General features: G+C 36.3%; 1 protein-coding gene across 10 annotated transcripts in view; it reads right to left on the reverse strand.

Moving 5' to 3' along the window:
- KDM4C (lysine demethylase 4C) overlaps positions 1-27771 on the reverse strand; it is a 567234-nt gene that overhangs the window by 146871 nt on the left and 392592 nt on the right. For 9 of the 10 annotated variants that reach the window (XM_027615394.2, XM_027615392.2, XM_027615393.2 and 6 more), the window contains 3 exons: positions 20446-20627; positions 18659-18872; positions 16716-16792 (listed from right to left, as the gene is read on the reverse strand). In XM_027615394.2, coding sequence (XP_027471195.1) covers positions 16716-16792; positions 18659-18872; positions 20446-20627 — 473 coding nt within the window. Of the gene's footprint in view, positions 1-16715; positions 16793-18658; positions 18873-20445; positions 20683-27771 lie in introns of those variants that run through there. The other variant, XM_027615401.1, reaches the window with a different exon arrangement.

Here is a 27771-nt window from a genome sequence, read left to right on the forward strand (position 1 = left end):
ACTCCAGCAACCCTCAGTTTGTTTCCTGAGATTAAGAATTCCTCATATCAGTGAGGTCATTTGATACATGTCTTTCTCTGATTGACTTATTTCGCTCAGCATAATACCCTCCAGTTCCATCCATGTCATTGCAAATGGCAAGATCTCATTCCTTTTGATGGCTGAATAATATTCCATTGTATATATATATACCACATCTTCTATATCCAGTCATCTGTCGATGGACATCTGGGCTCTTTCCATAGTTTGGCTATTGTGGACATTGCTGATATAAACATTGGGGTGCACATACCCCTTTGGATCCCTACATGTTATCTTTGGGGTAAATACCCAGTAGTGAAATTGCTGGGTTGTATGGTAGCTCTATTTTCAATTGTTTGAGGAACCTCCATACTGTTTTCCAGAGTGGTTGCACCAGCTTTCATTCCCACCAACAGTGTAAGAGGGTTCCCCTTTCTCCGCATCCCAGCCAACATCTGTCGCTTCCTGACTTGTTAATTTTAGCCCTTCTGACTGGTGTGAGGTGGTATCTCATTGAGGTTTTGATTTGGATTTCCCTGATGCCGAGCGATGTTGTGCACTTTTTCATGAGTCTGTTAGCCATTTGGATGTCTTTTTTGGAGAAATGTTCATGTCTTCTGCCCATTTCTTGGTTGGATCATTTGTTCTTTGGGTGTTGAGTTTGATAAGTTCTTTATAGATTTTGGATACTAGCCCTTTATCTGATATGTCATTTGCAAATATCTTCTCCCAGTCTGTCGGTTTTCTCTTGGTTTTGTTGACTACTTCTTTTGCTGTGCAAAAGCTTTTTATCTTGATGAAATCCCAATAGTTCATTTTTGCCCTTGCTTCCCTTGCCTTTGGCGATGTTTCTAGGAAGAAGTTGCTGCGGCTGAGGTCGAAGAGGTTGCTGCCTGTGTTCTCCTTTAGGATTTTGATGGACTCCTGTCTCACATTGAGGTCTTTCAACCATTTGGAGTCTATTTTTGTGTGTGGTGTAAGGAAATGGTCCACTTTCATTCTTCTGCATGTGGCTGTCCAATTTTCCCAACACCATTTGTTGAAGAGACTGTCTTTTTGCCATTGGACATACTTTCCTGCTTTGTCAAAGATTAGTTGACCATAGAGTTGAGGGTCCATTTCTGGGCTCTCTATTCTGTTCCATGGATCGATGTGTCTGTTTTTGTGCCAGTACCATACTGTCTTGATGATGACAGCTTTGTAATAGAGCTGGAAATCCAGAATTGTGATGCCGCCAGCTTTGCATTACTTTTCCAACATTCCTCTGGCTATTCGGGGTCTTTGCTTGTTCCATACAAATTTGAGGATTATTTGTTCCATTTCCTTGAAAAAAGCGGATGGTATTTTGATGGGGATTGCATTGAATGTGTAGATTGCTCTACATAGCATTGACATCACAATATTTGTTCTTCCAATCCATGAGCATGGAACGTTTTTCCATTTCTTTGTGTCTTCTTCAATTTCTTTCATGAGTATTTTATAGTTTTCTGAGTACAGATCCTTTGACTCTTTGGTTAGATTTATTCCTAGGTATCTTATGGTTTTGGGTGCAATTGTAAATGGGATTGACTCCTTAATTTCTCTCTCTTCTGTCTTGTTATTGGTGTAGAGGAATGCCACTGATTTCTGTGCATTGATTTTATATCCTGCCACTTTACTGAATTCCTGTATTAATTCTAGCAGTTTTGGGGTGGAGTCTTTTGGGTTTTCCACATAAAGGATTATATCATCTGCAAACAGTGAGAGTTTGACTTCTTTGCCAATTCGGATGCCTTTTATTTCTTTTTGTTGTCTGATTGCTGTGGCTAAATAGATCACTATTAATTGAAGAGAGAATTAGAAAAAAAGAAAGAGGGGTCCCTGGGTGGCTCAGTCGGTTAAGCATCTGCCTTTGGCTCAGGTCATGATCCCAGGGCCCTGGAATCAAGCCCCACATGGGGCTTTTTTCCTCAGCAGGGATCCTGCATCTCTCTCTCTCTCTCCCTCTGCCCCTTCCCCCCTGCTTGCGCTCTCTCGCTCTCTCTCCTGTTCTAATAAATAAAATCTTTAAAGAAAAAAAACAAAGAGCTAAATAACCAAAAACTAATACCACAAACTATTCAATAATGTATTCAATGGAACACTGAAATGTGTGTGTGTGACAGAGCCAGAGTATATGTGTCTCTGAATCATAAAAATAAATTCCAATTGATTTATCGATCTAAACTCAAAAACAAAACACAACTATAAAAGCATTAAAATAAATTGTAGGCAAATATATTGATGGATTTAGGATAAATATGAATTCTTAATATAACATTTAAAAGATAAAAGGCATATTGGAAGGACTAATAAATTTTTATTATATCAACATTTTAACATTCTGAAGGAGAAAATACTATATAAATTAACATAAGATGATAAGACAAGAAAATATTTCCAATATAAAACAAAGACTGCTATCCAGAAAGTATTTTTTTAAAACCCACACTTTTGAAAAATAGGCAGAAGATTGATTCAAAAACTCTTCATTGCCAATAAACACATGAAAGATACCTAACTTCAAGAATAAAGGGTGAAAAATGAAATAATGAGATGTAACTTTCAGATTATTAAATCAAAAAACATATGGTCTTGGGGTATATGAGATGTTATGGTAGCTCTGGAGAAGAATCTGGCATTATCAATCAAAATTTTAAATGCACATGAAGTATGACTCAGCAATTCAATTTCTTAGAGTATATCTTAGATAATTTATATCTGTGCAGAAGGAAGAATCTACAATCATCTCATTTCTGTTTATAACAGAGAAAACAGTTACCTCTGGGAGGAATAGGAATTCTCTGTTGCTTAGATTTTATTTGTTATGTCTGGATTTTTTAATAAGAATAGAGTCAAAATTGAAATTTAAAATAACAATGAAAAAGGTCTAGTAAATCCATAAATACTGAGTTACGAAGAATTAAACACTGCATTACTAAGTGAAAACACTACAGCCTGTTAAACTGTGATACCATTTGGGTCCCCCAGGAACAGTGAGCCATTACATTCGTGTATGTATAGAAAAGATCTGCAAGGACAACTGACTAAATAGTATCAGTAGTTTTCTGTAAAAGAGAGTTGAGAACTCAAGAGTGTTCAGAATGCGAGACTGTCTTAACAATGTTTAGTACTCTCATATTAAAAAAAGAAAACCCACAGACAATGAAATTAAACCTTTTTTATTAAATATGTGTAATTTAAAATTAATGTAACTGTGGAGGTTTAGCCTATTTTCTTAAATGAAAATTTTAAATGAGCACTATGATTTCTTCTAACGTCTTTCAGTGTATCAAAACTCCTTTCTAATCTAACCTCTAGAGACACCCAAATACAACAAAATAAATAAATAAAATTCAACAGTCAGGGCTCATTGCCAGCCTTATTTTATCTCATGTTTAATGAGCATGCCTTTTCCAAGAACAATAACACAGTGTAAAATGACTCACTATTATAAAGATTTAGATATATTGCTAGTGAACCAATGTCTCCCAAAACAAAACAAATATTAAAATGTCTGTCACAACATGATTATTCTCTAAGAAAGCTCCTACTCCCGTCTCCTAAGTACAGCTTTAAAGGAGCCCTTCTATTGTACTCACCGCCCTCACCCCCACCCAGGGCAGCTAAAAGCTGAATGAAAAAGTATAAATTAGATCATATATTGAACACTGTACCTTTCCTGCTTAGGTCCCTTTCCCTCACCTAATACCATTCACAAACTCCCCTTCTAGCATTACAAAGTATTTTTAAAATCTGGTTTCATAAAAAATCACCACTGCAATGAACAGCAAGTATACCAATTTACAAAATGGAATGATTTCTTTATGGCTTAGTTATTAAACCATGAAAAAGAGTGTTTATAATCAAAGTGCTGACACAACATTAACAACAATGGTGAGAAGGACATTGTTATAATACAGCTATTGCAGTTGTTCATTATTTGTGGTGGAGGGAAATCATGTTCCAATGGCTCTTCTATAAAACATCAGTTAAAGAAATGCCAATATCAACATTCTCAAGCTGCCTCATAAGAAGCTCTCATTTTAGCTGACATAGCTGAAGTGCCACTAAAGCCAATTTTCAGTGCTATAGAAAAATTATGAAATTGAAGTACTTCCCCACACCCTTATTTATCTGACATGTTCATAACAGAAATGCAAAACCATAAAATAGGGCTGTCTGAACTGGGAAAACAAAGAGTAATTAATCACATTAACAGAAAGCTAGCTTACAAAGTGCTGATCAACAAAACATGGAAGAACCATTTCTGGAGAGATGGCTCATTTATCAGGGCTGAGGAGAGAACAGGATCTCATATAAGGACAGGGCTGGCATGAATTCTGAGTGATTAGGAAACTGGATGACAGGATTCCTGCAGTCATCTTTTGAATGGAAATTCCACAGTTTCCAGCAAATTTCATACTAGCAAGTGAATTCTCCAATTTAAATGCCCATGTTGATTTTGTACTGTAAGTGAAAAAACAACTCACTCAACAAATATCAGTTAATCATCATGTTCCAGGCACTGGACAACTGCAGTGAATGACAAAGATCTAGCCCTCAATGAAGTTACCTTCTTCTGGGACAGCAGACAAACTAAACCAGTAGATTATTTAGATGGTAGAAGATGTCAAGTGCTATGGGAGTGGACCATGGAATAATCTAGGGAAAGTGATGCCAGCAGATTCTGGCCTTTTCTAATAGGAAAGGTGATCGGAAATTGAAGAGAAGGAATAACTGATAAGGCTTCAGAGGCCATGAAAAAAGGCAACAACTTTATTCTGACTGAGACAGCAAGGCACTGTAAGGTTTGAGCACAGCAAGAACATAATCTGACCTACATTTTGACTGGATCATTCCAACGGCTGTGTTGACAGCAGATGATAAAGGTTCAAGAGCATAAGTAAAAAATGCTAAGCAAAATAAGTCAGCTGGAGAAGATAAATACCATATGATTTCACTCATATGTGGAATTTAAGAAACAAAACAAATGAACAAAGAAATAAAAAAGAGAGACAAGCCAAAAAACAGACTCTTAACTCTAGAGAACAAACCGATGGTGACCAGAGGGCAGGTGGGTGGGGGGATGGGTGAATAGGTGATGGGGATGAAGGAGGGCACTTGACCCGATGAGCACTAATATATAGAACTGTTGAATCACTATATTGTACACCTGAAACTAATAGAACACTGTATGTTAATTATACTGGAATTGAAATAAAAAACTTAAAAAAAAAAAGGTAGAAACAAAAGAGATGGTAGGTTACTGCCAGAATCCAGGAAAGAGGTAATGAGTAGATTAGTCTGGGTAATATGAGCAGAAGCAATTAAGAAGTGGCCAGAATTCATTTTAAAAGTAGCCAAGATAGAATTTAACATTTAACAATGTGGGTATGAGAAGAAGAAAAGAATCAAATCTAACCCTACAGTTTTTGGCTTCAGCAGCTAGAGGGCCTAGAAGCAGGAGACCTGTAGGACAAGATCTGGAATTCAGTCTGGGACCAGGGTGAATTTGAGCTATCTATTAGGCATGTGAAAGGAGGCACTGCTCATAAAATTGGCCATAGTGCTCCACTGAGCTAGACACTGATACATATAGGCCATCAGTGACTAGCTGCTGTTTAAAACCATCAAAGCTATGACATGGATGAGATTACCAAATGAGCTAGTGGAGAGAAGAGGCCCAGGATTGAGTTCTGGGGAGTGAAAAGAAGTGGCCGGTAAAGAAAGAGGAAAAGCAGGAGTGTGTAGGGTCCCAGGAGCCAAGAGAAGACGGTGCTTCAAACAGGAGACAGTGGTCAACTGACAGAGGAACAGAAATTTCTACAAAAACCTGTGACTAGAATAAGTTTAAGAGAGAAGTAAGGGAGAAGAACTGGAGAGAAGAATAAATACATGAATGAATAAAGACAAGTCTTTTAGGGAGTGTTACTATACATAGAGGCATGGAGAAATAGTGGGAGCTGGTAAGGAAGAAGGATGAAGACAGGTGTTTTTTTGTTTTGGTTTGGTTTGGTCTGGTTTTTTGGTTTATTTGAAAATGGAAGAAATAGCAGCTTATTTGGATGACAATGAGAATCACCTAGAGAGGGGAAACTTGCCAGTATGGGAAAGAAAGTGAATTATTGGAACTATGATCCTGTGTGTAATAAGAAAGGGGGTGGCCATACGTAGGAGCAGAGATATTGTGGATATCATGCAGGTGGAAACTTGCAGATCTCCACTGATGGCTTCCTGTTGCTCAGTGAAATATGAAGTTCACAAAGTGAGAGTAAGGATGGGGGAGAAGAAGGGAAGCTTCAGGTGACAGAGGTATGAAACAGTCAACCTGGACAATGATAGAGGGAATCCGTGATGAGAATACAGCATGAATTACTGACATCACCAAGGACACATCAATAGTTACAAGCTGAAAGCAAGAGCAATCTGATAGTGGGTGTTTTTCCACAGCCATATTCAGCTACAGGGGTGCAGATGCAGAGCAGATAGATAATAGGATTTACCAGGGTCCAGTTGTACTTAGGGAGAATAACAAAGTTAGCAAGTGGAAGGAGAGCTGAAAGTGTGCAAGGAAACATAGTAGCTAAAAACAGAAGTAAGGGCAAGAGGAGAGGGAGAGACTGAAAAGCTGGAGCATTACTGGGAGTCACAGTGGGTAAAGGACTGCTGGATTCTAGGAACTAGAGAGTATGAGCTAGTAAGACAGAAGAAAGCAATCTGAGAAAGATGCCTCAGACTGGGCGAGGACATGGGTAATGCAACACACCTAGTGGAATGCCAATTAAGAGTGAAAACGAATGACCCTTTCAAAAAGGCTTTCTACTGAATACTGTATTAGTTCTTTATTGTTCTTTATTATTACAATGACAAACTACCTCAAACTTAATCACTTAAAATAATACAAATTTATACAGTTCAGTAGGTCAGAAGTCCAAAATGGGTCTCATTGGGCTAAAATCAAGGTGCCAGCAGGGTCATTCATTTCTGGAGGCACTCAGGGAGAAAGTATTTCTTTGTCCTCTCTAGCATTAAGGGGTGACCCACATGCCCTGGCTCATGGCCCTCCTCCATCTGCAAAGCCTACAACAGCAGGTCAAGAGCTTCTCATTTCACCTCATTCTGACCTTCTCTTCTGCCACACTTTTCCACAGTTAAGGACCCCTGTGTCTGAATTGGGTAAACCCAGATATAATAAGATCAACTGATTAGCAACCTTAATTCCATCTACTACCATAATTCTGTTTTTTTATGCAACATGACAAACACACTCATACGTTCCAGGGATTAGAACATGGATATCTTGGGGCGGGGGGGGGGGGGGGGGGGGGGGGGTGTATACTTACTACATTGTAACTATTTAAATGTCATCATACATCCATTTGTATGAATGGAATATAACAGAAGAATATAAAGTCATATATACTCTGTTTCAAATTCAATTTTTCCCTGGATTTATCTTCCTAATAGCATTGCTTACACCAATATAAAAATTAAATTTGCAGAGCACCTATCTGATAGCAGGGTATCAAGCCAAGCACACGATCAGTGGCAAGAAGCACCTCTATAATTTAAGATTGGTCAGAGGCCACCTACATGAAACTTAATGCATAATCCTATTTCCAGGAACCTGAGCAAAGTACTTCAAGTTGAACATATATCTTACTTTGTTAAAACTGTACAACATTTGGCTTTCAAATAAAAACCCAGCTGGTTTATTGTTTCTTCCCAGCATGACCTTCTATAACAGATAGCAAAGTACTTGGTTTCTTCATCCTGCCACTGGACTAATTTTGGCTATTCATGAAAAATGCCTGCACCACTTTTTTCCCCCTCTACTCTTCCTAGGGATGCCTTTCCTCATCTCTAAGGAGATGTGCCTCATAGCCCAGTGACCTCCAGGCATGCACATCCTGGTGTGTAGTACAGTATGTTATGCTCCCTATAATGTCAGTCATTATTCTTCCTGACTTTACTTGTGCTCTCTGGTTGAAGCACTTAGGATTAATGAGGCATTTGTTCTCAATCAAGAAGCTATTTATGAATATAGTTCCACTTACAATAAGCTGTGTAGACTTCTCTTTCTTTCTCTCCATTACCAAGTGGAGGGAGGGAGGAGAATGATGTTTATTGAAAGGAGGAAGAAAGTACAGAAAAAAGTGATTTGTGACTTTTTGGCCTGTAAGCAGTTCCCTAACAGGAAGGCCTCCACATCATAGCTATGTTGTCAGGATAATTGATATCCTCAAATGTGCTGTTCTGTTTGGTTGAAGTAAAATAATTATTACCACCCTGGCCTTTGTGAGCCAAGGTTTAAGTCTGCAGCTGTTTAGAATAATCTGCCTCTTCAAGAGGCAGGAGGTCATTGTGAAGCCAAATGTATTCCCTCAAATGGGAGAGTGTGGTCCTAGATAGTGGCTTACAGGGACACCTCAATGGAGAGGAGTAATTATATAAGCAACCACTTGACTACAAACAGCCACCACCCACTTGTGAATGCCCTGCCTTTAACAAGAATAGAGCCTTTCTGTTTCTACTAGTTTTACTGTATATGAGGATCAAAGTCAGCCTTTCAGGCTGACAGCCTCCCATCACCTGGTCTTAACAGTATCTCATGGAATAATAATAAAAAAAAATACAGCATAAAACACATCACAGGGAGCAGCCGCACCACCATGACCTCTCAAGGCCATAAGCCAATCTGATCTAAAAATCAATGGCTCTGATCTACAAAGCCACTTCAGAGCTCTTCGTAAAAGAAAAATGTCAATGCTGTTGTCAGCTGGGAAATTGGATTCAGGAGATTATCCAGTTCTGGGAAAGGTCCTCTGGGCAGAAACTAGAGTAAATATGAAAGGATAAAGTAACTGCTCTACTCAACCATCCAGTAAGGCTAATTAACCTACATTAAGTAGATAACAAATTCTAGTGTAATTATACTAGAAGTTAGTGCTGGATTAACTTTCAATGGAAACAAACAAAAATCATTCAAAAACCTTGTTCAAAAACTGGTCAGTTGCTTAGCCTTCTTCCCACTCTAAAAACAAGAAACTGAGATAAATGAGCCTGGGCCTGGAAATCTGAAGGCCTGAGTACTGCCATGAAATCAAGGCTCTCTTACCATATTGTGGGGCAATCCAGGGGGTAAAAGACTTACTCTCTCAAACCCTGGTTCATTATCTGTAAAAGGAGATTTCTGACAGAGATAAAGAATTCTTTAGTCCTTACATTTTATGGAAGCTGTATGCTGCTTATATTAGTTTATATTTAAATCAATAGTTATTCTGAATTTATAGGTCCAAGGTTGAAAAATAAAACCTTACTTTTCTACAGTAAAAGACTTTCAAAGAGCATAATGATTGGCAATTTCTAATATCTATTATCAGTACAATTATTTTTATCTGGGGAGTTAAAGAGGGAGAATAAGGGTTGTGTTATGTGGTAAAGGTAACATACACCTTAAACATAAAAATTTTCTTTAATAATCTCCAGCCTAAGGGCGCCTGGGTGGCTCAGTTGGTTAAGCGACTGCCTTCAGCTCAGGTCATGATCCTGGAGTCCCAGGATCGAGTCCCGCATCGGGCTCCCTGCTCGGCAGGGAGTCTGCTTCTCCCTCTGACCCTATCCCCTCTGATGTGCTCTCTCTCTCTCTCATTCTCGCTCTCTCAAATAAATAAATAATTTAAAAAAAAATATTCTCCAGCCTAAGAGAACTCCTATTAAAGAGAGAGGGAAAGCACTACCTTGAGATTCAACAGAGCTAAATTAGGGTTGCTTCATAACAGATGCACCTCCATCTATAGGACCCCACTCAACGCAAAGTGGGAACCAAAGACTACCTAATAAACCACCTTCGTCCACCCACCAATCATCAGGCAGAGTAAACAGAAAGTTACACAGGTTGGCACTTCATTGTTCCCAAAGATCTGACAAGCTACCACTTCCAAGAGGTCAATCCTTTTTACCTGAGACCTAAAAGTTGACAGACTAAGGTATACTCCAAAGACCAGGAGTTCAGACAAATGCATTCCAACAAATGAGTTAGATTCTTCAGTCTACAAGCTTTAGCAACACCATGGGAGTGAGTTTTGTAAAGACCACTACCTCAGGAATTTCTAGAATCTAACTTTGTGACTATGATTTATGCGGAAAAAAGACTTCATTTTCTTTCAGAAATCAAATAGCTATGTTCAGCCGTGGAGGGCATGAATGGCAACCCCTACCCAATCTATAGATATCACTTGCTTATGGTCAAGCAGTAAAAAAATAAACACCAAAATGTTTATTTTTAATCATTGCAATTGTATATTCCATTCTTTATAAGAACAGAAATGCAAATCCCAAAAGATCATCAAGGTATAACTTGCTCATATCTATGTGTTACTCCATTAAAAAAAAATAAGAAAATAAAAGACATAGTGAATAAATGTGAAAACATATTTCATGTTTGCATTTTGATTTCCTGAAACCATTTTGGGGAAAAAATGTTGTATTACAGAGATGCTATGTTACACATATGCAATATAATTTCATTATTCTATATAGTACAATAAATGCTATTCAATAGATAATAAATGTGTGCAATTACCTAGTTTGTGCATTTCATTAGACAGAATGAAAACTCCAACCCATAAAGTGTTTTTTAAATTTTTCATTACAAAATCTGCTTTTTCATACAATGGCAATATTCACCCAAGAATAAATATATAGCTACTTTTTTAAATACTGTATTACTTTCAAATAAAAATATTGAAACAAATTCTCCTAAATTAAGTGTAACAGGATATACTGAAATAAAAAAGAATTTAGAGGCTAATACATATTGTCATGCATTCCCAAACAGCAAGTAGATAAAGTTATAGTAAGGCCTTGAAGTCACTGGCCTGTTAAAAATTTCCTTTAGCTCATAAAAACTACACTGATCTGGTCAACAATTACCAGCGCCACTTCTATTCCTATACCTCCTAACACCTCTACCTAGGTTAAGAAGTGCATAATAAATTTAGTATGCTTGAAGGGCCCCAATTCTTAAGGAAAGCTAATTAAAGCAAAATGGAAATACAAAGCAACACAATCAAGGGATTTTAGGGTCAGAAGAGACCTTAGATATAATCTCTAATAGAACCTTCTCATTACATTGCTTTTAAATCTTTCTTTAATTTAGATTTTTTGTTTAGATTATAAGTATGTGAGCTACTGTGTTTACCTTACCCTCCCAAGAATTATTTAAGGTAATAAAAAAGCTCCCTAGTAAGACATAGCACAAATGATACGCGCTTTATTTGAAATTCTTCACACTGACAATGAAAAACTACAGCACAGGTTTAATGCTGCCAAGGACAGGAGACTGGAAACTTATGATTTGTCAAAGTCGTAAGTCTGAGTATGATGTGACTTTCCATGATAAGTTACCAATCCTTACATGCAGTTTTCACCACCACTTATAGCACTAAAACAAAACTTTACAGCCCCTATCCCCTGAAAGGTCCCTGAAGAAATATCCAAATTACCTAGACAGAAAAAAAATCACCAGACAGCTACATTATCCTTAAATTTTAAGAAGAGAAAATCTTATCCATATTCCTTTTTAACCTCTTCAACCTGCTTATATTCATTTACCCTTTGGAATTCTATATTATAAATTCTTCAAAAGATAATATAGAAAATCCTATTTTTACTCTACATAATATTAAACCATGGATTACTTTTTAGAATAGTAGTAAGTATTTAGTTTACCGGCCCATTCCAGATACCTAACTAACATCTTTCTTCATAATCAGAAGTGTATCCCTAAAGGAGTATTCAGGTATTTCACAGAAATACCCATACTGGAAATTTTTTTTTAAGTGCAGGCATTAAAAAAAAAATGGTGGGAAAAAATCTCAAAGAAAGCAATACAAATTCTGCATTTTTACAGTGAGAACACTAGCATTTTTAATTAGTAGTAACTCACAGCCATTAAACAGTGGAAATCACAGATTAGAGAACACTATAGCAATTTAGATCAAAATAATTGATCTAAATTTCAATTTAGATTCACATAAAAATCAAAATAATAATAAACACATGCTAGAATCAGAGTATTGACAGTATACACCTAAAAACAGAACTTGGTAATGTTTGGCATGTGCTCTCAAGTCATACTGTAACGGAGTAAAAACTGCTCCAAATCAATTTTATAAATAGTTCCCAAAAGGTCAAAAACAAATAGCTGAAAATAAAATAATCCAATATAGTTGGGTTATAAACCATAAGCTGAAACATAGCTTTCAGTTAGTTGTATCTATTTACCTGAGCAGTACTGAAATAGGAAAATAGGCACAAAGCAATGACATTTAGTTAGAATGGTGGGATGTACAACCTGAATCTCAGGATAGACAGGTATTTGGGGGGTTCTTTATTTCATTTCATTTGAATTTGGATATAGAGCCTGGATCCTAGAATCTAAATTAGGGTACAATCCAAAATTTGTAACTAATCTCTTCCCCAACACATTCAGGTGAAGCTGGTAATAAGGCATCTTCTTTCTTGTTTTAACTGACGCAAATGGATACAGTAAAGACAGTAGCAAAATGAAACACAGTGAGCACTGAAGCGAGACTCTGGAAACAGTGAGAGCACTGAAGGCCACAAATAAAGGTCTGGCTCATATCTCTGTGAACAAAACCTTCTTACTTTATGTTTCACCCGTTCAGAAATGATCCAACACTGCACCAGGCAGTAGGGGTGCTACAGAGGTCAATGAGAAAAAGTTCTGGCCTCCAGTTACTTAAAAACTATCACAACAGTTGGGGACAGAATGATGTCCCTCGTTAGAAATGGTAAATAAACAGACAGCTGACCAGTGAGCATTGATTCCAGCTTTGCATACATCCTCAGTTACTTTGCCCAGGTTGACAGTAACAAAACCAACTACCTTCTAATGTTAGATGAAATAATCCCTACAATGCCTTTGCTTCCAAAATTTAGATTATTGATGCCTGGGGCGCCTGGGTGGCTCAGTCATTAAGCGTCTGCCTTCGGCTCAGGTCCTGATCCCGGGGTCCTGGGATTGAGCCCTGCATCGGGCTCCCTCTCCGCGGGAAGCCTGCTTCTCCCTCTCCCATTCCCCCTGCTTGTGTTCCCTCTCTCGCTGTCTCTCTCTGTCAAATAAATAGATTAAAACATTTAAAAATAAATAAATTATTGATGCTTACCTCCATGATACAGTTACTATTATAGTCTCCTCCCCACCCACCTTACTGAAATAATAACTGACATATAACATTGTAAGTTTAAAATGTATAACATGGGGGCGCCTGGGTGGCTCAGTTGGTTAAGAGACTGCCTTCAGCTCAGGTCATGATCCTGGAGTCCCGGGATCGAGTCCTGCATCGGGCTCCCTGCTCAGCAGGGAGTCTGCTTCTCCCTCTGACCCTACCCCCTCTTGGGCTCTCTCTCTCTCTCTCAAATAAATAAATAAAATCTTTAAAAAAATAAAATGTATAACATGATGATTTGATTTATGTATATATATTTAGAAATGATTACCAAAGTAAGATTAGGTAACACATCCATCACCTCACATAGTTTCTTTTACTTATTTATTTTTTCTGGTGAGAACTTTAAAGAACTTAGCAACTTTTCTTTTTTTTAAGATTTTTATTTATTTATTTGACACACAGAGAGAGAGAGAGCACAAGCAGGGGGAGCGGCAGGCAGAGAAACAGACTCCCCGCCGAGGAAGGAGCCTAATGTGGGGCTCGATCCCAGGACCCTGGGATCATGACCTGAGCCGAAGGCACCCACTTAACCAACTGAGCCACCCAGGCAACCCAATCTTAGCAACTTTCAAGTACAGTACTATACAGTAGAATATTTCTAACTATAGTTGTTACTATGCTGTATATTAGATTCCCAAAATGTATTCATTTTAAAACTGGAAGTCTGTACCCTTAACCACCTTTATCTATTTCTCCCATGCCCCCCCACCCACCGTCACCAGTTAACTTTCTGTTCCTATGAGTTCAGTGTGTTCTTTTAAGATTCCACATTTAAAGAGAGTATACAGTATTTGTCTTTCTCTGTCTGACTTATTTCACTCAGCATAGTGCTCTCAAGGCCATTTATGTTGTTGCAAATGGCAGGATTTCCTTTTTATGGCTGAATATGAAATTCCAGTGTGTATCTCTATATATACCCCTCATTTTCTTTACCCATTCATCCATCAATGAGAACTCTTTAAAATGAATCTTTAAAAAACAGAACCACCACACTCAAGTCTCACATATACCTTATAAAGATAAACATAAGGTATTTCAGGCTACCCTCTTCTTATTGTCCAGGTGTGCAAAGTACTCATCATAAAAGGAAACAGAATTAGCTAGAATAATCACATCTGTTGTATAAATATATATCCCAAGCAAAATGTTATTGGAATGTTTTGCATTCACGATGAATACTAAGTTTTACATTTACAAAGTACATTTAAAAAGAAAATCCCAGGAAATAATTAGGAATTAGAGTTAGTGATGTACAAACCAGCAATCAAATATCATCTGACCTCCCTTGCACTGTTAGATTTCCATTAGCTCCTTTGGAACCTCCATTAAAAGGAGTTCCAAGGCTTTTCTGGAACCTAAAACTGACAATGTGAGATTGATTCCTAAAGATGTCAAGTCTAAGGATACTTTTAAAATGCAATCATTCCAGCCACAAAATCCAAAGAATCATACTTGTCTACTAAAAATTAATATTGTAACACTCACAACCACACTAAAGGGATTTAAAGCCAAAATATTGATATTATCACTTACTCCTCTGCAATGCTTAAACTGCAATTCACTGATTTCTCAGGAGAAAAAAATAGGAATCCAGCTTCATAGACAAAGTTCACACAAATGGATAAATTGAAAAAACAACTGGTGCACTGTGAATTCAGACCATTTTCACTTAGAAATAAGGTATTATGTGGGTCTAAAAAAAACATTGTAAAATTGTATTTGAGAGTTTCCATTTCTATTTCATGGTATCAATAATAAAACACAAAGACATTGTATTTTCTAAGGGTGTGAGGGATTAAGATTAATAGTAGCTTTAAATTAGTTCTAAAGAGTTATTAATCTAGTATTTCCTTCTTAAGACATGCTAAAGGAAAACAGCATAAACTATCACAAGCGGCCTTAGAATCAGGTGGGTAACATAGGCCTGGCCTTAGCTCTGCCATGCAAAGGACAATGGTACCTTGGGAAACAGGACTGTTCAGTGTGTGAGCAAAGGAGTCAAGCAGTAACTGTGGATGGAACACCTTGGATTCTCACACCTTGGTGAACTGGATTAGAATATCTCTAATCTCTAAACCTATACTTCAGGGTGAATGAGAGGATCACAGGCCAGACTGATTCTACAAAGCTTTAATTTGGCTCATATAATAAATGTAAGATCTGCATGGTAAACAAGAACTGAATATACTTATTACAGCAGGACTTCCTGGCTGATTTTAAGATACTCTGTATGAACATAATTTTTGTTAATATAATGATTACATCAAAGGAAATACAAAAATGTTTTCTGGGCCCACTAATGAAAGACTTCTTAAATTGGAGATATTACCTCTAACACGAAACAGATAAGATTATTTGGGCTATAAAGAATGTCCATACTTTCCCTCATTTTTCCCTCACTACCTAAAGTGAATGCCAGCAATAAAATCATTCAGAAAGACATTCTCAGACATCTTTAATTTATAGTCACCATACGTCTCTTTCAACACCGAGAGCTAAACATACATATCATGACATAAATTTTTATCATGCAAGGCATTTTCCTTATATTGTCCTTTAGGATTTTAACCCTGGTTGCAAAGAAATTTAACTCATTAGAGATCATTGAGAAATAAAGCAAATGCTACTATTACAATTGAAATCATCTGCTCTGAGATTAAGAGTGAGGGATACAATGTTAAGATCTAACAGGTCCTAATTTTCAAAAATGTTCTAAGGCTTCTTGAAAGAGAATTTTTAAGAAATAACAAGGTAGCACATAATTATATGGAAAAATAGGTGACATGATGAGTTAGTGGAATAGAACTCAATGCTTGGATGTAAGCTGAAGTTTCAAAAGGGTTCATCAGGAAAAACAATTTAGATGAGGAGGAATCTTTGTACCCTAAATGGGGTATCATTTGTTGTTGAAAGATTCTGTGTCAAGTTCACAGACTGAGACAGAGCACCCTGTCTCACCTGGCAAAGAGCAGACTCCAAAGTTTGTTGAAGTGTGAATGTATGAATGAATGAGTGGGGAAAGACTCATACCAGTGGAAAAGTTATGTATGAGCATGGTTTCGTCAGGCGTCAGGGAGGATCCTCACCTTGAGTGTTACTTAGAATATTTATTTTCAAGAACTGTAAAATAGACCTGGGCAGGAAAATGAAGGAATATTTTAGACTGGTTCTGATAAACTGGCATTCTCTGTAGGCTCCTGAGTAGAACAGTAACACCTAGAAATTTATTTAATATTTCTATGATGAATAGAGCCACCAGACAGGATGATTTGAAAAGAGAAGACTAGAAATATAGTTAAGTGTAGAAGTGCACACAAAAGCATGTGTACAACCTTACCTTATTGCTAGATTTAAATGTGTTCACAGTGGAGAAGTGAGAAGAGGGGTTAAAAGATATTAAAATAGGCCACTTACTGCTGTCCATGCATTTCTTTTGCAACGGGCACACAGCCATCCATCACATATCTCGTGAGAAGGGATACCATAGCAACCTATAAAATAATAGTATGGATTCATGAATTAGGTCTTTTGCATTTTGGATTATAAATCTTAGCACTGAATAACTAAAATCAGAACAACTGCCCACCAGTTGTCACTGCTTAGAACAAAACATAAGCAAGGCTGTCTCAAAGATACTTTTGGCTCTCATGCCTTATAGCTAAAAGGATATCAGCCCCAGGAAACATGAGAGTATGGGTCTTAATCATTACTAATGCTCACAACAGTTATCAGATAATTCTTGAATGGGAAAATAATTAAATTTCTAATTTGTTGGGTCTAGTTCTTTACTCATACAAAACATATTTCAAAGTAAGTTGCAATTCATGAAGGAAAATTTGGGGAAGCTTTAAAATAATACAATAAATAAACTTTGACATATTTTATACTTAATATAATTTAAAATTACATTTCAGAAATTATGTTTAATTAGCTTTAATTTCAATGATAGGGACAGAGGATGCACAATTCATGGTTAGTGATGAAGGGGTATCTTCAGTTCTATTTGTCTATTCAATACATGCCTGACTCAAAATAACTGTGTAAGGAGATAGCTGATGATGCAAATATAAGCAGCAATTATACATTACCAACAAACATGTGTTACTCTGACTGCCTTTCAAAGGGCTTTGAAAGATTTAAAGAAGTATTTTTTAATATCAAATTTCTATTACATTTAAATGAAAGAGAAAATAACAGAAATGTAATTACCAAAGAAAAGCCTATCATAGTTAACTAAAACTATAAAATGTTTAGTTCAAGCATATGTTTATGAAATACTATGGCTAAACTGTATAGCTTGTACAGTCGGGAATCAAAATTAAATCCTAGTTTTTTGTGAAATGATGCATTGGCTGTTATATACTTATAATAATGTAGGGTGAATGTGTATATATATGTGTGTGTGTGTGTGTGTGTGTGTGTGTGTGTGTGTGTGTGTGTGTGTGTGTTACAGATTGATGTAAGTACAACAAGAAGGTTGCTATATTTCAAACACATTATGTTCAAATCCCTTGGGAAGCTGACAGTATCTAATCAATCAATAAATGATAGAGAGCGAGGCTATTTCAACCCTAATGTAAGACTAGTGTTTCTCTGGGGTAAATACAGAAGATAATGCCTATATTATAAGCATTCATGCTACACTGACAGAGACCATACATAAGTATGTTAACATGACATATGATTTGGTAAGATCTGGAATATTAAAATGCCTTAAAATAGACTTACAATAAAAATTAGATCCTTTTTCACTTTTTAGAGGACTTACATGGCAGGCAAATAAAAAATGTATTTGCCATTTATCCCATGATGTGAAAATACCAAATTGTGACAGGTATGGAACCTAACCACCTCAGTCCCGCAGGGAAAACAGCTGTAATGACTGTTCTCCCCTGGAAGGCAACAGAGATCTCCTTACCCTCACAAAGAATAAAAATTAAACTCTATAATTAAATTTACCAATAATTCCCCAAATTACCAAAGAAATATTCATGTCCCTTTAAAAAGTACAAAGAAAAATAATCATGAATCAACATCAGAGGTTAAAATTAAGTTTTTACAAACTATCTCTTAACATAAGTAAAATTCAAATATGTGAAAGGAGCCCCACAATGACCCCACATCTGGACAACAAACAGAACAAAACTGCCCTCCACTGATACTGCACAAAACTGTAGAAAAAGGGATTATTATACTTACTCATACTTTTATCAGAAGAAATATGAGAAAGAATGATCTAACCATTAAGAATGCCAATAGTTCAGTGCAATAGATTTGGCAGGGGACAAAAGGGTGAGAAACAAAGATTATGTGAAGCACTGAAAAGCCAGTGATTGATGAATGAGAGATTCATTTACTTGCATGAACCCGTACGCAGCACTTTGCACAGGAAATCAGAAGACTTGTTCCATCCTCTTCCAGAAAGGCATTAGGCGGAGAATATTCTATATTTTCTTCACTATAAATAAAACACATCTCTGGAATGAGGGGCTTAGTCTTTCCTCCCGGAGTAACCATTTCGTCTAATTTTGTCTCCCATCTAGAATCATTTTCTTCATTGCTGCTATCTGGCTGAAAAACATAATATTCCCACATGAGTGAAAAACATGCAAAAAAGTTCATCATTTGTTCTGGTCATTCAATCCACTAACAGCTGTTCCATGCACTAACTTCCAGCTTCTGTTCTTCCTGTTGTTTCCTCGATATAACTATTAGCTTTTTATCAATGTTCCTCTTCAGGCTCCCATCCAGAAGCTAAGCTGTAGAAACAGGAGGACATTCTGTACATCTGCTTGTACGAAAAAGTATATTCTTACATAAACAGTTCAGGGAAAGCATCAATTTTTCTGAGGAATTTTTATTTCTTTCTTTATTTTCACTAGGTTAGCAGACCTGGTTTCATTTACTAAAGAATTTTACCTCAGTTTTAATCTGTGCAACAGTTTTTAGACAATTTTTGAAGGTTCTGCCTCACCACAAAGTTCTAAAACATCAAGACAGAATGACCTGGCAAATGTCACTAAATAAGAAAATATAGTGTGCAAAACAAAACTGTCATCTCTCACCAAAATATATAAAAAACATTTAGCGCTTAACTGAAATTCTAATTAATGAACTACCTTACCTCCAGAGATCTTATATTATTAAGTTTCCCTATATCTTATAATTTTAGTGAGAATTTTTTTAATTATTAGGGAAATACAAAGGCAGATTATGATATAGAAATAAGAGTCAATAAAAAGTTAACTTTTTCCAAGAAAACACATTCAATGACTAAACAGAAAACAGTTTGTCACTCACAAGGGCCACATCAAAGACAAATGAGTTAAGTTTACTTTATATATTTTCAAAGATCTGAAAATGTGGCAAATCACACAATTTCATGCCCTGAAATGTCTGAACAAAAAAGTGTTTATATGAACTCTAAAAGAGAAGCAATCTTAAAATACTTCTGATTCCATTTTTGATAATAACTCAGAACACAATGCTCACATCAGTACGCTTTATTATATATTGTATCTTAAAATAGGTCACGAAGTTCCACCCTTACTAGATTCCTGAAGATCACTTTGGGTTAGTGTTAGAGAATGTGGCCGTCAGTGAGCTAAAATGCCATCAGTATGACATATGGAATAACACTGAAAACAGTACTATGCACAGCTAGCTGATGAGGGTGAACAGAACAATCCAGTTTGTATTGAGTCCTGCTGTATTTTATGCATGTTCCACGTGGGAAGATAAAGAGAGACATTTTAAATGTGGGCCCAGAGCTGACATATTATTGAGAGTGATATTTTCAAACACAAAACAGAGACTAAGTCTAAGTTTTCTCTTTGCAAAACTTATACTATTGTTAAGCTTTTAGTTCTGTGTTTCTTGATTAAAAAGACTGGAACTGCCCCTTGACTGAAATGAACGACAAATAAACCAATCATTTATTTCAAAATGATAAAGCACTACCAGAGAAATGTCTTTCAAGTAGCACTCAGAAATTGTTGGCTCTTCTACAATGGCCATGTAAGTATTGATGTCTCCCTTTCCGTGTGCATACTTACCTTACAATGATTCATCTGTGTTTTTACAGTCATACAGAAAGTGAAGCAGTGAAAAGAAACCTTGACAGTGACCCCTCCACCCTTATTACCTTGTAGTAGGGCATGAGGAGAGCACAGATGGCACAGTGTGGCTCCATTTTGGCCATGGCTGCATTATACTCCTGTTCAGCCACAAAGTTTGGGGACTTCGTCTGCCAAAGGTGGACCAAAGGCTTCGCCCAAGACTCTGTTTCTTCCACTTCCTCCTCAATTGACGGAACCTCAGGCAATTCTTGTAAAACAAGGCATGAAAACACGGTGAGCATGGGACCCAGGGAAAAACAACCCTGTTATAAAAGAAGCAAACATTCCAAAGTATCATTGTATTAATGTCAGACAGGAAACCTATTTTATCCTTCAAATACATTCTGAGAGAAACAGAACAAAAAGAATGTCCTTTTCATCCTCCTCATCTTCAAGGGATAGGTCAGATCTGATGGCCAGACAATGAGCCCCCTTTTGATACCCTCCCCATCCCTGCCAATAATAACTAAACTGCTCCCTCCTTCAATTTCACTACTTCTGTGAAATTACCTTCCAGCTAGCATAGGAATTCACTGGCCCAGTAACTGCCTTACCAATATTTTTAGTTTCCTCACCTAACATTGTATATGGCTTAATAAAAATGTATTAAATGAATTTAATTTAATTAACTTTTGGGTTCAAGAATTCATGACAAATAACATTTACAGAGCACGTATCATGTGCCAAGCAATAATACACTGCCATTACATGAATATGAAAAATAATTCCTATTCAAATTTTATTTGTTCAATATAATGCTCCCAGAGCCAGAGGGTCAAATCTCTTAAATATGTATAACAGTTAACATGAAAGAGGCAGAGATCTACTCCACAAAAATACCACTTTACAAAATTTTATAGAAGGCCAGAAAAATACAGAAAGATATAACAGGTTAAGAGAAAAAATTCCTAATGCCTATAACAGAGGACAGTATATGAGAACAAGTGACAGCAATCACAGCTACATCTAGTACTTAACATCTACAGCTGTGACACATTCTAAAACTCCTCACCACTAGCTGTCATAGTCTAACAAATAGATACTGTGGAGCAATGTCCTCAAGTCCCAAGGCACAGGGGCTTCTGTGAACCAGTGTGCTCCGGCCCCTTGCCTTGTTGACTTACCTGTTTTAAAAAAGTCAAAATAGATTTGCTGAGATGAAAAAATAAGAAGAGCTAAATGCTGAAAAGAACTCAAAAGACATCAAAAGCCAACTGAGGTGAAAGGGAATGTTTCTGCTTCCATGTTGGTGGTGGTATTATTATTATTATCATTATTATTATCATTACTATTAACAATGGAAAATGCTTAGTACTTAGCCAGGCAGTGTCTGAAAACAAAAGGTAAGAACCTTAGCCTATGTTTGCAGTGAAGTAATCTGCCACTAAACATACACTACTTCCATCTCAGTCTCCCTACAATACAGAAAGAAGACTTCCTATGAAGAGTTAGATTTGACAAATGAAGGATGGGAGTAGAAAAGTTGACCAGGAATTTGAAATACCATTAAGTCCTTAACTCACAGGCTAGTATCTCCCACATACATACTAAAAATGGGATCTAAACAAAAAGAAATTGTTTGGGTTTGAATAGCTATTGCCTCTTCCTGACACACAATAGATTTATCCTATCACTTGCTTTATTATAAAAGGTTGAAACACACAAGATAGATGATGCTCCTATCCCTTTGGTTGGTCATAAGCTAATGTGAGGAGTTCTCAAAATATTTTTAGGGATAGAGGAAATACTATTTAATTCCTAAAAGCCTAACAACAAAAAAGAAGTAAAGGAGGGCAATTCCTAACAAGAGAGCCAGAGAGCAGGAGGGTGTGGGCAAGCCATGGCAAGACTTGACCTAGGATAGCCTGATTCAAATTGAACTTTTCTCAAACTTTCTCAACAGACCTGAGAGAGAATCCTGCTCTACAGATGTCCTACCCCAAAGATGAGGTTGTACTCTGGCCCAATAAGAATTTATCTTGTTTGGATAATCTCTGAGCCAGAATACCCAGTGAATACCATAACTATGTAATCCCATCAGTTAAAAGTATCATGGCAGGGGCGCCTGGGCGGCTCAGTTGGTTAAGCGACTGCCTTCAGCTCAGGTCATGATCCTGGAGTCCTGTGATAGAGTCCCACATCGGGCTCCCGGCTTGGTGCTTCTCCCTCTGACCCTCTCCCCACTCATGCTGTTTTTCTCTCTCTCTCTCAAATAAATAAATAAATAAAATCTTAAAAAAAAAAAAAAGTAGCATGGCAGCAACACTATGCAGCACCAAGTACAGGGAACTGTTAATCCAGAGACCTAGTTTTAAATTAAACCCTTTGATTCAGAAGGCCTATGGCTTTGGGTAAAACTGATTCTCACATAATGAGAATTCCTTTCTCACCTACTTCAGAGCTTTTTTTCTCTTTTTAATATTAAAATGAAATAGTAAATGTAAAACTTCTTTTTAAAATCTAAAGTGCTGGAGTTCTTTGTAAAGTTCAAAGTGACATATAACTGTATATATTATTGTGTAAAATACATCCAATCATCTTATTTTCATTTGATCTGTTTATCAATTAAATGCTGCAATACTTTATGAGGAGGAAGAGAGTGCATTTAATCACAAGTACATGGTGATTATTCACATTTTAATTTAGCTTTAAAAATCAAAAACCTTGCAACATTCTTGAAAGTAAATATTCTTTCTTCCTGAAATTTCTTCATTGCCCCCTCCATCTCCAAGAACTCTTGCTTACCAAATTGACCCATGGCATGTTCAAGGATAGACTAATCCGGCTATTGTTTTTTCTAGATTTGTAACATTCATTTAACTATAAATCTCAATTGCATAGGGAACCAAGAATGTTGGAGGGAGGAGAGAATACCTCTGGGATTATCTAAAAACTATCTAAAAAAGTTTTCAAATGAAAACTCTCCCTTTCAGCATCTATTCCTGTTCCTGGTTCCATTTTAGTAAACCTTCATCTACTTACTTTAAAAAAAAAAAAAATACTTCCACTTCCAATATACAGAAGAGGAAAAATGTTTTTTCCATTGTAGCTTTTAAATGTTTTGACATTTGGCATCACTATGCCTAGGAATTTCCTCTCTTCCTCCCTTCAACTACAGTTGACTAATGAACCTTTAATGTGTCACTGTACTTTCATTAGTACATAATTATCTCACAACATGATGTATTTTAAAACATGCCATGCAGTAAAAATAGATTCTTACATTTTTTTAAACATCAAATTAGTTCAGGGTGCCTGGGTGGCTCAGTTAAGTGTCCAACTCTTGCTTTCAGCTCAGGTCATGATCTCAGGGTTGTGAGATCCAGCCCGCATCAGGCTCCATGTTGGACATGGAGCCTGCTTAAGATTCTCTCTGCCCCTCCCCACCCCTTCTCTCCCCTTCTCTAAATAAATAATTATCAAATTAATTCTCACAACATCCTCATAAAAGAAAAGGGCCAGGGTAGATACTATCAAACATAAAAAGACACGAACACTGTAGGCATTTAATGAATACCAATATTTTTATTACTAAAATTGTATCTTTTTTCTACCAGCATACCAACAATCAGAAGATTGTGCACAATTCTGAGTCTCATCCTGAATGCCAGTTTGCTGTAGATTCAGGAGAGAGTGAGGCAAATGAAAAATCCCTTGGTGTAAGTGCATCAAAGTTTGGGAAATCTGTGAAAACATTACCAGCAGTTACTGTATTCCTAACAAGAACAAAAGAAGGGCTAACAGTGTACCAGCACATCAAAGTAAGGTCTGTGGACTCCCAGAGACATACAGCACAATTTCACCAAGTCTGTATAGTCAAAAATACTTTCATAATAACATGAAGACATTATTTGCCTATGTCACCCTGGCAACAATTTTATTAAATTTGTGATAAACATGGGATATATGCATAAAGTACTTCTGCTGCACAGTAAAGTTCAATAGTTGTCTTGGGGAAAAGTGCATGTGCAATTAGTTGAACTCCAAGTTGAATAAGCTCTACCATGGAACACCATTTTTATTTCAAAGAATGATTAACACACAAACTAGAGTAAGTCAGATTTGGGCCTGGCAGGAATTTTCATGAAAGTAAAGAGCAAGTCTGTCATTTTAATAAAAAAAAAAAACTATTCAGATTATTTGTTGACAGGGGTAAATTCAAGTTTATCAGTCAAAATTAGAATTCTGGAAAATATGTATCCACTATTGTAAGCTTGACAACTTCCCAATACTTAAAGCTTGTTTCTAATGGGATTGATGGTGATAATATCCAATATAATTTTTAAATATTATATAAAGAGACCTATACAACTCAGATATGTTTACCAATGCATTATGTTCCAAAATCACGCATGTGTAAAAGAGTCACTCAAACTGCAAGACAGACCAGTGAATCTTTAGCTTAAGAGTACAAAGATCATTGATATGATTTCAGATTCCACATTACAACTAATCTTTAAAAAACTAACACATGCCAACTTTTGGTGTAGTGTCAAAGAAGAATATCCATAATTATCTGAAAAGGCTATTAAAATATTATACCCCTTCCAAGCACATATCTGTGTGAAGCTGGACTTTCTTCACATACTACAACCAGAACATAATGCAGCAGATTGAACACAGAAACAGATGTAAGAATCCAATTATTTTCATTAAATCTAATATTAAACAACTTTGCAAAAAAAATTGTGAAACAATGCCACTCCTCCTTTTGTTTTTTATGATTTGCGGATATTTTTATTTTTATGAAAACAAATATAACTATTTATGAATTTATTATTGCTACTTTTAAATGAATAAATACGTTTAAAATTTTCCCCGTTTTAACTTCAAGCAAATAAGTATTGAAAAGGTGAACCCATGGGAAGGGAAGGGAAAAAGAAAAGGAAGGGAAAGGACATGACAAGATTAGATAAAATCTCTTTGGGGTCCTCAAAACATTTAAGGGCATGGGGGTCCTGAAACAAAAAGGTTGAGAATCATTAACATAAATGACTATATAATATTCATCAAAAATATTAGTATCACAGAGTTACTATTGAACAAATACAGCCCTAATAAAAGTAGTGCAGACTCTGTTCTCACAGCCAGACAAGAATTTCATAAGCTATTTTCCTTAATCAATTTGTGATCCTTAAACAAAAGGAAAACAAGTCAATACTGGAAGAAGGCATACTTTCCTCTCAGTTCCTTCATTAAGATCTACAAGGTTTGTTAGCTATAGTAGAAAACAAATTATACTCCATCAGAACTTCATTTTATTTTTTCTTGGTGAGTCTCTTACTTCACGAAGGCAATCTAAACTCACAAAAATGTTCCCATTACTTTGTAGTGAGTAAAATACACTTAAAAACACACAGTAGTTCCTTAAATTTACATAAGTTCTTATACAGAATTCACAGAAGGAGGTTGTAACATGCTCTAGACACCATGTTCTCAGGAACTTTGTCCTGAGTAAGGAAATGTAAGCAATGGCTTAGGTGGCCTTCTATGAAGGATAGCCAACTCCCAAATAACCACTACTATGATGGGGGGATGGGGAAAATACATACTACCTTGGATAAATATACTGAAGTCACCTGTTGAAAATGTTACTGCCATAACAGAAGCACCTTGAACAGCTGCTCTGAAATTTTTCTGTTGCCACACCACTAAAAAACTAAGGTATATTACCTTATAAAAGAACTTGCCTATAGGCAAAATACCAGCTCCTAGATCATGCACACAATACACTAAAATAGTTATTTTTAACAGTATTAAAAATATTCTCTCTGGTAGGAGTTGCAATAACTTATACTGGACAAAATACACTTTTAAATAAAGACTATAACAAGAGACAAAGAAGAACATTATACCATAATAAAGGGGACAATCCAACAAGAAGATAAAACAGTTGTAAAAATTTACACACCCAACATGGAAGCAACCAAATATATAAAACACTTAATAAACACAAAGGAAATGATAATAAACAATAATAGTAGGGGACTTTAACACCCCATTTACAACAATGGACAGATCATCTAAACAGAAAATCAACAAGGAAACAATGGCTTTGGATGACACACTGGACCAAATGGATTTAACAGACGTATTCAGAACATTCCATCCTAAAACAGCAAAATACACATTCTTTTCAAGTGCACATGGAACATTCTCCAGAATAGATCACATTTTAGGCTACAAAACAAATTTCAACAAATTCAAAAAGACTGAAGTCATACCACACATCTTTTCTGATCACAGTGCTATAAAAACAGGAATCAACCACAATAAAAAATCTGGAAAGACCACAAATATATAGAGGTTAAGTTAACCAGGTAATAAAAGGAGAAATAAAACAGCACATGGAAACAAATTAAAATGAAAACATAACACTGCAAAACATTTGGGATGCAGCGAAAGCAGTTCTAAGGGGGATGTTTAGAGCAATACAGGCCAACCTCAAAAAGCAAAAAAAAAATCTCAAATAAACTACCTAACCTTAACACCCAAAGGACCTAGAAAAAGAATAACAAACAAAACCTAAAACCAGCAGCAGGAAGGATATAATAAAGATTAGAGTGGAAATAAATGATATAGAAACTAAAAATACAGTACAACAGATCAATGAAACCAGGAGCTGGTTCGTTTAAAAAAAAAAATCAATAAAATTGATAAACCTCTAGCCAGACTTATCAAGAAAAAAAGAAAGAGGAGCCAAATAAAGAAAATCACAAATGAGAGAGGAAAAATAACAATCAACACCACAGAAATACAAACAATTATAAGAGAACATTATTAAAAACTATATGCCAGCAAATCGGACAACCTAGAAGAAACGGATAAACTCCTAAAAACATATAAACTACCAACACTGAAACAGGAAGAAATAGAAAATTTGAACAGACCGATTACCAGCAAAGAAATTGAGTCAGTAGTCAAAAAACTCCCAACAACAAAAGTCTAGGACCAGTGGCTTCACAGCAAAATTCTACCAAACATTTATTTTTTTTAAAGATTTTTATTTATTTATTTGACAGAGAAAGAACACAAGCTGGGGGAGTGGGAGAGGGAGAAGCAGGCTTCCCGCAGAGCAGGGAGCCCAATGTGGGGCTTGATCCCAGGACCCTGGGATCATGACCTGAGCTGAAGGCAGATACTTAATGACTGAGCCACCCAGGTGCCCCATCTACCAAACATTTAAAGAACAGTTAAGATGGGTAAGGAGGGCACATGTGGTGATGAGCATTGAGTGTTATGCACAACTAATGAATTGTTGAACACTACATCAAAAACTAATGATGTACTACATGTTGGCTAACTGAACATAATAAAAAAATAAAGAACAGTTAATATCTATTTTTCTCAAA

Source organism: Zalophus californianus, chromosome 13, assembly GCF_009762305.2.
Source record: "Zalophus californianus isolate mZalCal1 chromosome 13, mZalCal1.pri.v2, whole genome shotgun sequence".
In the NCBI taxonomy this organism is placed as follows: domain Eukaryota; kingdom Metazoa; phylum Chordata; class Mammalia; order Carnivora; family Otariidae; genus Zalophus; species Zalophus californianus.